This window comes from Pseudophryne corroboree (assembly GCF_028390025.1).
Source record: "Pseudophryne corroboree isolate aPseCor3 chromosome 3 unlocalized genomic scaffold, aPseCor3.hap2 SUPER_3_unloc_13, whole genome shotgun sequence".
NCBI lineage: Eukaryota > Metazoa > Chordata > Amphibia > Anura > Myobatrachidae > Pseudophryne > Pseudophryne corroboree.
The window spans coordinates 2,475,123-2,492,964 of NW_026967501.1; the positions used below are offsets into that span (position 1 = coordinate 2,475,123).

General features: G+C 41.2%; 1 protein-coding gene across 1 annotated transcript in view; it reads right to left on the reverse strand.

Annotated features, from left to right (window-relative positions):
* Positions 1–9,669, reverse strand: part of LOC134983348 (oocyte zinc finger protein XlCOF7.1-like) — a 55,623-nt gene extending 45,954 nt beyond the window's left edge. The window contains exon 1 of the mRNA XM_063949055.1: positions 8,539–9,669. Within this exon, the coding sequence (XP_063805125.1) occupies positions 8,539–9,631 (1,093 nt within the window). The 5' untranslated portion in view covers positions 9,632–9,669. The remainder of the gene's footprint in view (positions 1–8,538) is intronic.
* Between the last annotated feature and the right edge of the window lie 8,173 nt (positions 9,670–17,842).

Consider the following 17,842-nt stretch of genomic DNA (forward strand, 5'->3'; position numbering starts at 1 on the left):
TCGCGGTCCGGCAGCCAATCAGGAGCCTTGGCTGCTGGTCCACGAGCTCTGATTGTCTCATGGGCTGTCGCCGTATAGAAGGTAGACACTGAGGGGCAGGAGACATGCACACTGCGCTCTCCTCCCCTCGCAGCAGCGGCGGTGAACAACAGCAGAGGGAGGGAGCGGCAGCCCGTTGGTGGTGGGTACAGCGTACCCACGGCGAAAGTCTTAAGGGTACACCGTACCCACCCGTACCTGCCCACTTGCACCGCTGGTAGTGTCCCTTTCCAGGCTAGTGGGGCAGAACCAGTATGGCTGGACTCCATTAAGGGAATGATTTCCTCCATTTCTATTAAGTTATCTCGAAATGAGTAAGAGACGCAAAAGTTAAAGCAGTCTATGGATGAGTTGGTGAAAAAAGACTCAGTACCCATGCCGGCGTCTCAGTCCCTCGCCATTTGTCCGCAAAAACGTACTTTGGCCCATGTCCTGCAGTATGACTATGATATGGGGTCAGACATGGAAGAGGGTGAGGTGGTCTCAGAGGTGGGGGAGGGTACTCTGTCACTGGGAATAGAAGCTCTCATAGAAGCTATCAGAGAGGTTCTGCATCTCCCTGATAAAGTGACAGAGGAGAGTGAGAAGAAATCCTCAGCCACTTTTCCTGCGTCAAAGGAACTAAATACTCTGTTTGAAGAACCGTGGGTTAATCCTGATTAAAAAAAAAAACAAATCTCTAAATGATTGTTATCATCTTTCCTTTTTCCTCCTGGGGATAGTAGATTAGGGAAAAGGGAAAATTGATATCTTCTGCACTAGTCTTATGATAAATTGAAAGAAATCATAAAGGATATAGGGCGAGAAAGTATAAGACCAGGAGGAGGAAGGGGGGAAAGAAGAAAGAGCGATATGCGCGACTGGAGAGAAGAACCCAAAGAACAGAGAAGATATCAGAAATGACATCTGACAATTTACAAATCATAAATTTGACAGAATCCTTACACCCAACCAGATCTCCATGTTACCCAAAGGACTCTCTTTTTCCCCCACAAATAAACCTGACAGATTCGAGTGTGAAAAATTATTTTGAAGAAATTTAAAAAAAATAGGGAATCCTTTTGTGAACAGGCTCGCAACTATATTAACTATGGAAGATCAATCTATGCTAAGAATACTAGAGGAACTTGACACTGAGAATGAAGGAGACCCTCATGAGTTACAACCCTTTGATGCATCTAAAATCAAGAAGAAGTCAACTTTTTTCCCGGACTACAAAATCTGTCCTCCAGTCCAAGTTTATTTGGACCTAGTATCCAGGGATTTAGATACTCTTTTCAATTAACATCATTTTCATCAATTGTGCAATGACAATTTATCAAAGGATGAAAGATTTGCTCTTGAAGATATCTCCAAATAGCATGATATCATCATCAAGCCCTCAGATAAGGGAGGCAATGTGGTCCCATGGCCAAGAACTATGTATATAAAGGATTTGAATAAACAACTGAGAGACCATTTGTGTTATAAACCCATGACCTTTAATCTGACCTCCAATTTTCAAACTCAGTACAATAACATCATCTCACAAGCAGTGGGCCAAGGTACCATTTCCAGAAAGGACTTTGACTTTCTGAGAAATGACAAGCCCATAACCCCAACACTATACTTACTCCTGAAAGTCCATAAAAATGAGACTACCCCACCAGGAAGACCAATAGTCTCTGGCGTAGGAAGCCTTACTGAGAAAGCAAGCATATATATTGATCAGTATTTGTGACAATTTGTGCTATAATTGCCTTCCTACGTCAGGGACACAATGGATGTATTAACAAGACTTGAAAACATTACAGTGACTCCTGGTACTTGGCTAGCAACTTATGATATTGAGAGTCTGTATATTAGTATTGACCATACAAAAGGAATAGAAGCGGTCAAGTTCTTTCTGGACATGAGTATACAACATGACTTCAATGCCTTTCTTCTCTCCTTATTGGAGTTTATACTTACCAAAAATTATTTCACATGTAACGAGCGGTACTATCTCCAGGTTAGAGGCACATCCATGGGGAGACCTTGTGCCCCCATGTATGCTGGCCTCGACCTGGGATGGTGGGAAAGGGAGATGGCCTTCCAGGACAGTCATGTGAAATATACCGATCATATTATACTCTATTTGAGATAGATTGATGATGTCCTTATCCTTTGGGATGCGGATCAGAGTCTACTGGAGGAATTCATAGCTGTCCTCAACAGGGATGACCTGAATCTGAAGCTTACGGGTAAAATGAGCCAGGATGCAATCAACTTTCTAGACCTTACTATAAGTATTGAGGATGATGGGTCAATTTCAACAGACATGTTAGAAAGAAAACAGCTACCAATAGCATTTTGCATTCAACTAGCTCACATTTACCAACAACTATCAAAGGTGTACCTAAGGGTGAATTGTTACGCACAAAGAGGAACTGTTTGAATTCAATTAACTTCTCTGTGAGAGAACAACTGGTAGATAGATTGAAACACAGAAGTTATAGTAAGAGGATCACCAAAACAGCAAAATGTGATATCAAAACCTACTCCAGAGAGTCCTTACTCGTACCTAAGATTAAAATTCCAAAGGAAGAGCCAGTAAGATATATCGGCACGTTTAACAACAAATGGCATGAGATTAACACCATTTTACAAAAACATTGGTCAGTCTTAAAAACGAATAATGATATTAACAAGATCTTACCTCAAAAAGTACAAACTAGCTGGAGGAGATCCCGCAATTTAAAAGACATATTAGTCGGGTATCACCTATCATCCCCCCCAAAAAAACAATTCATCACAGGCAATGTAACGCCTGCCAATACATGATCCCTAAGACCGATTACTATGATGGATATGGCAGAAAGTGGAATATCGACAGTTATATTGATTGCACCACATCAGGAGTGATGTCCCCGGAAACATAATATACATCGGCAAGACGATAAGACCTCTGAAAGTAAGATTACTTGAGCACGTTGGTAGCATTAGGAATGCTAGACAGGATAAGATGAGATTCAAATCATTGACCCCAGTAGCTAACCACTTTCTGCAACATCACAACAGGATCCCGAAGGGTCTTCAGGCCTTTGGTCTGAAACCTTTTAGGACAGATATTCAAAGTGGTGACATTGACGGAAATCTCCTCAGATTTGAGAGCAAAATTTTATTTTTTATGGGATGTCAATATCCTAAAGGACTGAACGAAAGTAACAGTTACCCTTTTTGTGATTATAGAAGGGAACATCAGCAAATGGTTTTCACATGGGTTACATCTTTGTGGTTGGATTCCTCTTGCATGATTTTTTATTGATCTTGTATGAACAAATATAACCAAGATCCTCTCAGTAATTATTATTATTATTTTTATCAACAGCAACTGGAAGTTTTTGAAAAGGGCAGTATTTGGGAAACACCAACTATGAACTTACCATACTTTTGATTCATATATTGAGATCTATGGCGAGGATCCGTATTGGATCAAATACTCACCAATTTTGGTCTGAGTAGATATAATGAAGTTTTACCCAGTATTCATCTCTATTATCAGTGACTGTATACATGAGTCGCTGATTTTCATTCATGAATACCTAGTAAATATTGGCAATCATGCATCGAGAGGGCCTTAATTTAGCTCCACACTATATATTTTTGTTAAAAGGAAAGTTTGAAAACAATCACACCCTGATGTTTCCCCATATATGAAGAAGTGCATATGGGGAGGATTTAGATTTCAAATATTGGGAAATGTGGAGGCTCATAGGTGTCTCAATTGGGAAATTTCTGTCCTGAATCAAAGTAACAGATATCCGTTATCTTTACAACAATGTATGAAGATAGTAACAACTCACTTTGTAAGCAGGATGTAGATCTATATGCTATATATTGGATATTGATCTCTATGATACATACCATTCTAGAATAGTTAAAATGTACTATTTATTTAATTTATGTTAGCGAGTCATACCTGAGATCCATCCTAGGATCATCATTTTGCTGTAGAAGGACATAAGATAGAAAAACACATGATTATAGAATTAAACAGGTATCACAAGTAAACAATTTGAGGTAAACATCAATATAATCATACATTACCATGGACGACATTAACCATCCACAGAATACACAGTAATACACATTAGAGATCCAGGCAATTTATTAAATTGTTTTGTGCACAATTAATATATATATATTTTTCTTTACTTCATAGTCACAATGGTTTTATTTGTTTCACTTTTCTTTGTGTTTATTTATCTGATTATTCACAACACTAACTATATATATATATATATATATATATATATATATATATTTTTTTTTTTATATATATATATATATATATATATATATACATACATACACACTGCTCAAATTAATAGAGGGAACACTTAAACAACACAATGTAACTCCATGTCAGTCACACTTCTGTGAAATCAAACTGTCCACTTAGGAGGCAACACTGACTGACAATCAATTTCACATGCTGTTGTGCAAATGGAATAGACAACAGATGGAAATTATAGGCAATTAGCAAGACACCCCTAATAAAGGAGTTGTTCTGCAGGTGGTGACCACAGACCACTTCTCAGCTCCTATGCTTTCTGGCTGATGATTTGGTCACTTTTGAAAGCTGGCGGTGCTTTCACTCTAGTGGTAGCATGAGACGGAGTCTACAACCCACACAAGTGGCTCAGGTAGTGCAGCTCATCCAGGATGGCACATCAATGCGAGCTATGGCAAGAAGGTTTGCTGTGTCTTTCAGTGTAGTGTCCAGAGCATGGAGGCGCTACCAGGAGACAGGCCAGTACATCAGGAGATGTGGAGGAGGCCGTAGGAGGGCAACAACCCAGCAGCAGGACCGCTACCTCCGCCTTTGTGCAAGGAGGAACCGGAGGAGCACTGCCAGAGCCCTGCAAAATGACCTCCAGCAAGCCGCAAATGTGCATGTGTCTACTCAAACGATCGGAAACAGACTCCATGAGGGTGGTATGAGTGCCCGACGTCCACAGGTGGGGGTTGTGCATATAGCCCAACACCGTGCAGGTCGTTTGGCATTTGCCAGAGAACACCAAGATTGGCAAATTCGCCACTGGCGCCCTGTGTTCTTCACAGATAAAAGCAGGTTCTCACTAACCACATGTGACAGACGTGATAAATTGATAATGCTTAATACAACACTCAATAAATCTTTTTCAGTTACACCCTGATATCCTCTCGAGATATTTAACGTAATAAGCTGACAGGCTGAACGGTATATATTTGCTTAATAGAAAAGGCATGTATTTAGCTGCAACTGTTATAACATAGGAGATAGTAACTGAACAGCTACATTGTATAATTATTATACCGGATCAGCCACACTCTAACAACTGCCTGAAATATTCAGCGTGAGAAGCTGACAGGCAGGACGGTGCATACACGCACAATTGAAAAGGAACAAATGAGCTGTAATTGTCAAACCATATGAGACAGTGACTGGGAATTTAATAACTACATTGTTAGAACCAGTGTGTCACAATGCATCCCAATTACTAGTAGCAAGCCCATTCTAATTGTCTATTAGTAATAAGTCAGACAAAAGTGTGGCATTATCGTCTTAACCGCATCTCCATACATTAATTATAGTGTTACCAACAACTATGGCCAGCTTCACAACCTTATACTATACTACACTGAATAAGACAGTGACTGGGAACTAAACATCTATAACAATCAGTGTGTCAAAATGTATCTCAAGTAACTATGAGCAATAAGCCCATTTGATACTTTAGTTATATGAATGAGATACAAGTGTCTGAGAACTGAATACTAACACTGTAAACAACACAATATAAAGTATTTCCTGATGCCGGTGATATAATTTAACAGTGTCAGACACTATATTAACTCAACTATTATTGAGGAGTTAATAATATAACTATTATATATTGAGGTGGTACACAAATTTGATAAGCCCTTAATCTTTGGGCACCTAACTACTATATAATTTATGATACACTAATATGGCTGGTTCAGTGTACACATGAATAGCTACGGGTACAGAATAATGGTTCCAATATATACCCTCATATCAGTTGTCTGACATTGCAATATGCCCTCCTATAATTTGGTCACATAACGTCAATCAATCTATAGGGAACCCTAGAGAGTAAGAATAAACATCCAGTAGTCAACCATTTATCTGAGGTTGGTTCCATGAAGCGTTCACACACATATAAGAATATACAAATTTAATAAAGAGTGACACATAAGTGAATCCATTTTTATTGATATCAGTAATTTTACTCATTGTGTATTGTTTAGAATTTTTGTCTTGTAATTTTTCACATCATTAGGCAATTCTAATTATATGGCATTAAAAATTAAATTTTAAATATACTTACCTTCTTTCTAAAGTGCACCAACAAATAGACACTCCCTTTTCTTTCCAGTGTTCTCCTCCTGAGGATAAGAAGAAATGGGAAAAATCCACCGATAGTGGATGCATCAGAAAAAGAGTGCACCACACATTAAGGCTTCTTTAGATATAAGTCCACTAGTGTTTTTTCTAAACCCCCTAACCAGTCATTGCAATTTGCTTAATGGCGCACCTCCAACCAGATTAGCTAATCTTTGGTATTAACACTTTCGGATTGTTCCCTCTATCGGTTGGTTCATAATTGAAGGATCATATAACAGTTATCATTTGGGCCTGCGCATAGTCCCTCAGACTTAACGTCTTCCCTGGAAATACTTGTGGATGGAGCCCTTCATTCGCTTTGCCGGGATTCAATGGTGGTCAATCTGTTGAAATCAGAGCACTACATTTTGGCCACATGCTCGTTACTAGGTGTAAAGCCTACGTTGTAGCTCTCTTTCCGGACACAAGTCTGCAGAGGTGGAAAGACCTGCTGGTGAGAAAATTGTCAACTCAAGTGGAACGTGACCCGTCAACAGCTCCTCCTTCATTTTCTCCAGCAACTGGGGCTGCGAGGAAAAGGATAACATTTCCGAGCCCACCTTAACATTTCCAAGCTCATGGCTTAATCTTTGAGACAAGCATACGCTACTGGCAGGATCAACCATTAACAGTAATAATACGAGTGACACATTAACAGGAAATTGTTTCTGTCACCATAGCGACAATTATCTGGAAATAAGATAATACACAGACACATAAAAAGACTCAACGGAAATCTTTTGGTTTTAAACGTATCTTTAATAATCTCTGATTAACCCCCTATAAGCTTCCAGAGTGCACCTCATATCTCATCTTTTCCAAGTTACTACAAATGATATGAGATCGGTAGCAGCACTACTTTCAGGATTATTACACAGAATACACATAAAGGCTGACACAGCAAATAACAGTAACACATACAAGGGATTCATTGGAAATAAGGAAGCATAATCATCATTAAGTCTAATTATCAACTGGTTCTGTGAGTGACCTATACACCTCTTTACTGCCTCCAGCAGCCCCCGGTACTGCACTGCGGCCCTCCGCCCTGTCTCCCTCAAACTACTGCCACCGCCCTGTCTCCCCCCACTACTGCCACCTTCCTTGTCCTCCCCCACTACTGCCATTGCCCTGTCTCCCCCCGGACAACTGCTCCCGCCCTGTCTTCCCCCTGACCTCTCAGCACTGCTTGGGGATTTTTGGTACTACTGGTAACAGTCCTTCATCTGCAGGTGGAAGTAAGAAAGCAGGGCAGTAAGGAGGCAGAAGCTGCTTCTGGTACCATGGACAATGGTCATGTAGGGCTGGGAGAGTCAGTAAGATTATGTAATAGTCAACATCTTACCGGCAGCCGGTGAAGGGAGCAGAGAATGGGTGTTATGTGGCAGGAACGGGCTGGTTAGGTAACAGCCAGGCTGCTGCATTCTGTACAAGCTATAAGTGGTGCAATTCTATTGCTGGGAGACCCAGGTAGAGGACATTGCAGTAGTCTATGTGTGATGATACAAGTTCATGTATGACTGTAGGTAGATCTTCTGAGGGAAATAAGTGCTGGAGTCTGGCTATGTTCCTCAGATGAGGATCTGATTGTGGCAGATACCGATGTCTAAGTGTCACTCCCCCATCCAGGACACCAAGATTCCGCACAGGATCAGCATTTTGTAACTCTGAACCCCCAAGCGTAAGTCTGGTTGGTAGGCAAAGCTGAACTGTAGCCCTGCCCTTTGTTGGTGAGCTTCTACCATATGGACCTGTTTCACCAGGACGGAGTCACAGCCAACTGACATCACCCACACCTGGAGCTCAGCTAGACAACCATTAAGGATTGGTACTGGGTTCTCAGTACCTGGAGCAAAAGACAGGTGTCTGTATAGCAGTGGCAGATTAGGGCATGACATCTGATTATTTCCCCCAGTGGTAGCATGTATATTGCAAAAAGCATAGGAGATAGGATAAGAACCTTTAAGAACAACGCATGGCAATGATGAGTATACTCCAGAAGATTAAAATGGTTCCTCGCCTGAGTGATGTCTATTGTGTGCAATATGAGATGATTTATTTCTCAGAGTATAGAAATGGCTTCTCACCTGTGTGAGTTCGCTGATGTCTAACAAGATGTGATTTTTGTGTATAACATTTCCCACACTCAGAGCAAGAAAATGGCTTCTCACCTGTGTGACTTCTGTGATGTTTAACAAGATGTGATTTGTGTGCAAAACCTTTCCCACACTCAGAACATGGAAATGGGTTTTCACCTGTGTGAGTTCGCTGATGTGTAACAAGATATGATTTCTGTGTAAAACATTTCCCACACTCAGAACATGGAAATGGGTTCTCACCAGTGTGACTTCTGTGATGTATAACAAGATGTGGTTTTTGTGTAAAACATTTCCCACACTCAGAGCAAGAAAACAGCTTCTCACCTGTGTGACTTCTGTGATGTATAACAAGATTTGATTTGTTTGCAAAACATTTCCCACACTCAGAGCATAGAAATGGCTTCTCACCTGTGTGAGTTTGCTGATGTGTAACAAGATATGATTTCCGTGTAAAACATTTCCCACACTCAGAACATGGAAATGGCTTCTCACCTGTGTGACTTCTCTGATGTTTAACAAGATCTGATTTGTTTGCAAAACCTTTCCCACACTCAGAGCATAGAAATGGCTTCTCACCTGTGTGAGTTCGCTGATGTGTAACAAGATATGATTTCCGTGTAAAACATTTCCCACACTCAGAACATGAAAATGGCTTCTCACCTGTGTGACTTCTCTGATGTTTAATAAGATCTGATTTGTTTGCAAAACATTTTCCACACTCAGAACATGGAAATGGCTTCTCACCTGTGTGACTTCTCTGATGTATAACAAGATCTGATTTGTATGTAAAACATTTCCCACACTCAGAACATATAAGTGGCCTTTCACCTGCCTTAACTGTGTGCGGGTTAATAGGTTTTGTGTTCTGTGTAAAACATTTGGCATCTATAGAACATGGAAACACTGTATCTACTTTCAGAGCTGTAACAGATGCACCAATATCAGAGTGATCAGGAGAACATTTCCCAGGATCAGAGGGATCAGCTGATAGAGCTGGATGTATAATTGGGGTAATGGGGTTAGCTCCTGGAGAATCCTGTCTACTGGCGTCATCTTTTATTTCACAATCCAGGGATAACATTAGATGTCCTTCTGAGATATTCCTGCTTGTGTGTCCATCTGCTGGAAATAAAATACATTATGGAAATGTGAAATTTTCTGTAACAATATTAATCTTGTAAACAATAGGAGAAGACGACTCTCTGGGAAACTTAATTGTAAACGTATGTATAATAAAACATAACTTTTAATGAAGGCTTTATAATATTGTGTCTCAGACTATCATTGTGTCCACCCTCCTGAGAACACTCACAATAATAAATGTAATATTAAAACAGTAAGCGCAAACCTAGATCAGGGTAAAGACGTGGATGTAATCTTTTTAGACTTTGCCAAAGCGTTCAATACTGTACCACACATAAGACTTATCTACAAGCTACAAGAATCAGGGCTAGGAAGCACAATATGCACTTGGGTCAAAAACTGGTTAGATAATAGGAAGCAGCGCGTTGTGGTTAATGGATCTTTTTCAACTTGGACTTAAGTGCTAAGTGGTATGCCGCAAGGCTCAGTATTAGGACCGCTATTGTTCAATATTTTCATTAACGACCTAACAGAAGGTCCAGAGAGCATGGTGTAAATTTTTTGCAGATGATACCAAATTGTGTAAGGCTAAATACAGAGGAGAATGCAGAGTCTCTTCAGAATGACTTAGTTAAATTAGAAGCATGGGCAGCCAAATGGAGAATGCGCTTCTACACAGACAAGTGTAAGGTAATGCACTGTGGTAACAAGAACAAAAATTACACCTACCTACTAAATGGGGTAAAATTAGGGGATTCTGTACTGGAAAAGGACTTAAGTGTCCTCATAGATAGCAAACAAAGCAGTAGTACCCAAAGTAGGACTGCAGCAAAGAAGGCTAATAAGATATTAGCATGCATAAAACGGGGTATTGATGCTAGGGACGAGAGTATTATACTCCCGTTATATAAATCACTAGTGAGGTCACACCTTGAATACTGTGTACAATTCTGGGCACCGTACTACAAAAAGGATATCCTGGAGCTTGAAAAGGTACAGAGGAGGGCGACCAAACTAATTATGGGCATGGAGACTGTCAAAGTCAGAAAAATATCTCTATGCACACTACCATATTTACACCTCACACAGGTCCGTGCTGCGCGTGCGTACGCTCTCCCGTGCGTGCGCATACTCACAGTCGCGGGCACCCGCAGGCGCACGGTATGCGTATTTACGGTAGAGTTTATGTGATCGTAGCGTGCGACTCAATCGTTACATATTTTCACTATATAATGTATTTTGTAGATCATGGTCCCTTTGATAGATTCTGAAAGTTTAGTTAATATAGCATGTTCCTGGACAGAGAGATCCCTCTTTGTATTGTACGAAGGGTCTAACAGGGGTCATACAGTGGTGTTTGGTACCCATCGGAAGAGTATTTAATTAGCAATATTCCTGTGTTGGTTTGGAGTGGATTAATCGCTCGTGCGAATAGTTATGGACATAAGAAGTTTATGTCCATTTACTATTATTTGCTCTTACTTAGCCATGCGGCGGGAAACCCAGTATCCCACCCACCTGAACAGTTGGAAGTAGCCACAGCCCACCTGTATGAATCAACCTATGACCTTTTGTTATAATGCGAAGCCGAATTCCTGTGTCCAATGAACAATGAGATTGTAGGGACCATTGAATTGTATTGTGTGTGGGGCATAAATAGACAAGCCGACCATATCCAGCTCACTCTCTTCAACGGTTCTCATTGCTGATAATCGGGAGCTGGATATCGAGGCGCATGCGATCGTTTCCCCTTGTGCGTAAGTTCTCTCCGCAATCATATTGATCTTACTGTTATTGTGAGCCATTTCTCTCTCTCTCTCTCTCTCTTCTCCTCGTTCTCTCTTATTTTCCCTTAAACGTAATTGTATTGTATTGTATTTCCTGTGTAGTTATCTGGTTAGGTAGTCTATGTTATATTGTAGTGTATGACTTGTATTGTATTAATTCTTTTGCAAGTATATCATTCATAATATATATATAAGGCGTTGGACCCTAAGTACGGTATCTGTGTATTTCTTATAGTGTTAAGTATTCTCAGAGCGTCGGTGACGCTCGAACAGCTTTTAAGTTAATAAGGTTATACTGTGTTGCATTTACACTCTATCACTACACTAAGGTTTTACTGCATAATACACTGTTTATGGTTTAGAGATAAAGGTTTAACATTGTGAGCGTCTGCGCCGCTGGTGATCTCCTCGTGGTCCCGAGCGTCCGCTACGCTATAGCGAATCATTACGTTAGTCGGCAGCCAATAGCGTGCCTGCCTGTGATCTCTTGGCCGTGAGCGAACGTGACGCTTGAGCGTCTCGACTACGGCTGAGCGATTGTTACGCAACGTGCGTACCCTTACGGTACTTCATACGTAAATAGCGTACATTGTTCTTAGACCTCTCAAAGGGTTTTATATAAGATAAATATTTAGCTTTATCAATTGGCGGCTCGCCCGTCCTTCACATATCTGCACTAGGTAGATTCAGCAGACATTATCCATCAGCAAAGGGCGGGAGATCATATTCTTCGCAGTGCTGACGGGATAAGCGTCTGCTTCGCTTAAGTAAAGAGTGCTGAAGGAATCAGGGAACCGGAGGTAAGAACAACACACTAGTGTCTTTTAAAACTGTTTATTTTTCTGTCTTGTGTATGCACACACGCATATCTGCATTTCTTTTCATTTGTGTATTTTCGTATATCACTCTCCTGTTTGCCTTTTTATAATTGATAAACGTGCTCAGAGAGATTTGTCGCTATTTCATAGTTAAAGTGTAAAAGTAATACATTAAAGGGATAAAGTGTAAAGCGCACACGCAACTCTACCTAAAGGTATAAGGAGAGATTGGTGTGGTGCTCGGTAGATGATCAAGGATCATCTACATTGATAAACGTGTTAGTTGTGTTACGGTGGATAAAAGACTGGTATACACGTGTCTCAAACAAAAGGTGAGACTCGTGTACGCAAAGGCTGACGCACGCAGCGTAAATTACGCAACGGAGCGTCTGAGTACGCCCACGTAACACGATAGTATTATTTCAACGCGATAAATAACGCAACAGGCGATAAATAGCGCAAATCTATTTTAACATTCAAAATTTAAATTAATAGATCCTTCTCCTAATTTGTAACACATCTGGTCTAAAGAGAAATTTCTGCGCAGAAATAGAAATAGTAGCAAAAGTGTACATGTGGTGAGTGAGTGTTTTTACATACATTTATACAATTTTGGGGATTGAACCAAAGAAATCATCGAGTTCTCGTGAAGGTACATACGTGTAAGTGACATGCACGGTGGCTAGGGAGGCATCCTTGGTTAAACATACAATTTGAGCATTAGAGTGTAGCAGACCAGGAGGTCATACTGTAGCAGACCAGGAGGTCAGACCAGGAGGTCATAACAGACCAGCAGGTCCAGGTACAGCAGACAAGGAAGTCCGCTATAGAGTCCACAGGCACAACACCAAAAAAGGGTTGGTGCAACACCCATATAGGCCATACAAGCTCTTGCTGAAGGAATTCGCAGCCGCAATTTTCGATTCCGTTGGTCGCTCCGTACATAAGATTAGTTGCTTATGTACTGAACGATTGTACCGCACGTAATTGTGTGCATTAGTAAACCTGACCGGTACCATTTGTGTACGAAGGGTCATAAACGCTATTTGTACATTCTGACGTGATTTGTGTAATTTTTTATTTTTCTAAAGGGAAGTTCGCTGGTCACTCAGGAACTATCTGACAACCACACCTTTACTGGAAAGGGTTAATGCTCTTCGGATCACACTCGCATTTTCCAGTAAACAAAGGTTAATAGGGGCCCTGGGTCGAGTACGCCAGCGCTATATCAGTGTGAACAGGTCGTATTGGTCGGCGTGGGCGAGTGAGTGAGGTGCTCGGTAAACTTCACCGCCAACCTATCGTGAATATCTTGGTTTTTTGTAAGGTTTCGTAACACCTGCAAATTATGGGGGCCAGTTGTTCAGGAAGGGGGCGATCAACCTCGGTTCGGGTTGATTATAGAAACCGACCAATCGGGTCGGCAAGGTACGTAATGTGTGAAAAGTACGGGTCACACACAGAAGTTTTATGTGATGAATGGGAGAGAATGACAGTACATGACGGGGAGAAATTCCCAAGAGTAGGTAGCTTCAGCACAGAAGTGCTAACGAATTTAAGGAGGAGGATAGGTCTCATTGAACCAGCAAAGAGACGAATCAAACATTATGATTATTTGCAGTTATGGCAACAGGAAAGTGAATTACAAAGAGATTTAATTGACTTATCTGACTCTTATCTTGAGAGGAGAGACATGGCAATGGAGAGGATTATGGTTGCGGAGAATAGCACAAGGTTGAACAATAAAAACGCTCTTAGCAACTGTAGTATAGATGATAAGAATAAGTGTAATAAATGTAACAATGATAATTGTAATACTGTTAAATGTACAACTATTAACCTATGCAAGTTGCACCCCATGTCAAACTTCCCTCAGGAATACACACAAGAAAGTGAGCCCAGAACAATGTCGGCACCTCTTCCAGAAGCCATCCTACAAGACATCCAGGTGGACGCGACCAAATCGGTAAAGGCAATAATCAAACCCCCTAACGGAGGGTCAGGTGAGGTCGTGTCCACAGGTACGTACAATGTTTTATATCACGCACAAACAGATGTACCACATATTGTAAGACCAACACAAGATGATGTAGTTGAGTTTGATCCGGTCAGGGTGATTGCAGTCCCCAATGGGAAGACTGACGATCAGGGAATCATTCCCGTCAAGGACAGTGCAATGCGCTGTCTCTGGTCCCGGACCGAATTGAGATCAATTATGTCTGAATTTCCTGATCCTAGGAAAAATCTAGTAGCATGTCAAAGGTTTGTTAAAGAACTAGGAAACTCCACAGAACTCACCAACAAAGAGTGGCGAGCAGTGCGGAGGACATGTTTGCCCTCCAGTGTTGACCCTGAAAAATTCATTGCTGATTGTAAATTAGACACGGAGGCACCTTGTACGGAGGAACACAATCAGGAATGTATTAAGCAGATCAACCAACAGTTAGAAGTATATTTCCCAGCCAATGTCGAGTGGAACAAAATCTTCTCCATAAGACAAAATGAAGGGGAAAGTATTTCTAATTATTTCAATCGAGCACTGCAAATAATGGCTAGAAACACTGGGATCACAGACATCAAGACAAATGCACAACATAAAGGAATAGCGGTTAAGGTATTAATGAATGGGTTAAAGGATGAATTAAGTACAAGGGTACAGACCACCAACCCAGACTGGAGAGATATCTCGGTGGCCGCATTAAGAGAGGCCGTTATTAATCATGATCAGAATATCACCAGATACAGAGAGTCACTAAGTAACAAGTTAATGGCAACAAGTATACAGGCCCTAACCACAAGACCACTCCAACAAAAGCCCCACACCACCGCGAAAAATTCAAATATGGAAGTCTGTTATAAGTGCCTGAAGGAAGGCCATTATGCAAGAGATTGCAGGTCTAGAAGCACACACAAGGTATATACACCCCCCAGACAACAACATAACCATGATATCCAAGGGAGCAGGGAAGTACAGGGAAAGCGGTTGATGGTGATGAGCATCCAAGCGTTTGAGGAGGCATCAAATCAGCCAAGACCCCATTTCACTGACACTTGGAAGAAGCCCAGGGTTTGTTTTCGTTGTAAAAGAGAAGGGCATTATGCCAGTAACTGTAACATCCCACGTAAGGTCAGACCCCCTAGACAATGAATATGACACACCAAATTACAATCAGGGATCACATAGGAAGAATTTTGAGCCACACCCATGATATGTAGTCAGGAAAGGTGATCATTAGGACTGATGGTAAGCCTGAGGTAACGGTTAATAAATTGGGAGATCATTCACTGAAGACACAGGAATGACAAGGTGAAACGTTGTAAATGTATTTGTGAAAAAAAAATTTTCCTCTCTCTCTCTCCCCATCTCTGACGATTATTAGTAAGGACTCGAACATTGCATATCCGCTTGGTCTTTGCAGAAGTCTACCAAACCCCAGCATGACCTATCCGCAACAATGTATCCTGGCCAGATACAGACAGTGGAGTAAGGGGGTGCTGGTGGGGAGGGACTGCGCAAGGAAACCATTGGACATGTAGATATGACAGCCTGACGATCTGACAATGTTTTAAAATGTTTGAAAAATGTTTTTTCCTTTTTTTTTCCTATTGTTGGTTATTGTTGATTTTTGTAGTATATATGCATATGAATTGTTCTCTCTCTCTTTTGTTTTTTATTTTCTCTCTTCTCACTCATGTTTTCATGGTTTAAAGATGGTATGTCACCCCTCAGTCAGACAAATGGTAATGCAAGATTTTTGCTCCTTACAGAAAGATCGCTGGTTTGGAAGAAATATTGCATCACCGGAATGTTTGTTTGGAAGACTGAGAGACAGCACCTTTGAGATGACAGCAGAACGAGAAGAACAACAAGACTAGAGAACTAATTATCGTAACAAGTTTCTCTCCCCCTCAAACTGTTTTCCTGTACCCCCATTACAAATGTCTTCTTTTCTCCTCCTGTAAGATGGACTTGCCCCAAGAAACTGTGATCCGGATTTTCCTGTTGACCATGATGTTGACCAGAGCAGTCTGTTTCGGTGAGAGTATCAGTGAGGTCGAGAAAGGATCCAGAAAGGTTCTGATGATAAAGATGGAGGCGTAGTTTTCCAAGAACAACTTAACCAACAAGTAAAGGCGAGTATCAGAAAACGATCCGATAGCATTGACAATAGAAGGAATTGTGAAGGATTGTCAGCTGAAGAAAACTGTATCTGTAGGCTTTGTGACAACGTAGTGGAGGATGGGTGCATTAAGAAATGCCAATCCAGTTTTAATATCCACATGGACCGGCATCCCTTGAGTGACTATCACTCCTTAGTGGGTAGTGTGTTAAATCAAACAGATTATTAGGTATGCTCTCAAGTACCTCAAGGTCATAGCAAATCAGGGCTAGTACCATTTCCTTTAACAGTAGGGGAGGTACTTGAGCTAAAGGGTGGGAGGCCGGTGGACAGGAGGTTTAATATCTCCAGTCCTCCTAGTTTGAAGCTCCACCAATATCATGTGGATAAGTCCCTAATATGTTTTAACATTACCAATCCCCGAAAGCCGGGAAATTGGGAAGTGTCATGGAGTAACCAAACCATGACCTTTTCATATAGAGCAGATAGAATGCCTACAGATACAGAGCTTATACGCCACATAGCCAGTAGAGGAAAATCTTTCTGGTATAGGTATACCTTAGGAAATAGGATTACGAGAGTTGGAGAGGTATCACCAGGATACTGTGCACATATCGTACAACCTGATACGTGTACTAAGCAGATGGAAGAATTAGGGTTAGGAGATTTCACATGGAAGGTGTGTAATATGGTTATGTCCTACTCCGTCCCATATGTTCTCCCCGATGATGCATATTTCATATGCGGGAGAAAGGCGTACAAGTGGCTTGCCCCGAACTCTGAAGGATTGTGTTATATTGGAAAAGTACTGCCTGAGGTAATGACTGTATCACATGACAAAATGAAAGACATACACCGTGGTGCCCAAGCTCCTTATACTCATACCCATTACGAGCACGTAGTTAAAAGGCAACTGACAGAGAGGACAGAGCATTTGGCCTCTGACATGATCCATGAATCCACCGGGATTCAGGTTCTACTTGCGCTAGATTTCACTCGCACCGCTCGAGGAGTGATGAACTATAGATACATCTCTGCGCTTGCAAATTTGTTAGATAATATCACTGAAATGTATGATGACACGTTTAGGTATACTGGAAGAGAACTTCAAGCTTATAAAACAGAACTGGTACAGCATAGAATTGTTCTCAATTACCTCACAGCAGTGACAGGCGGATATTGTGTCACACTGGCAACACAATACGGCGTGAAATGTTGCACATATATTACAAATAGCACCGAGGATCCGGTCGAGGTCATAGACCAAAAGATGGACGATATTCTCCAATTGAAGTGGGAATTTCGCAGGAGAAACAATCTCACTCTTGCTGCTGTAGGTAATGAGCTGACTGGTTGGGTGTCATGGTTGAACCCGCGAAATTGGTTTTCTGGTTTAGAAGAATGGGCTCAAGGAGTCATAATGGATGTTGGGAAGTTTCTCCTATGTATCTTAGGTGTTGTCATATCAATTGGCTTGATATTT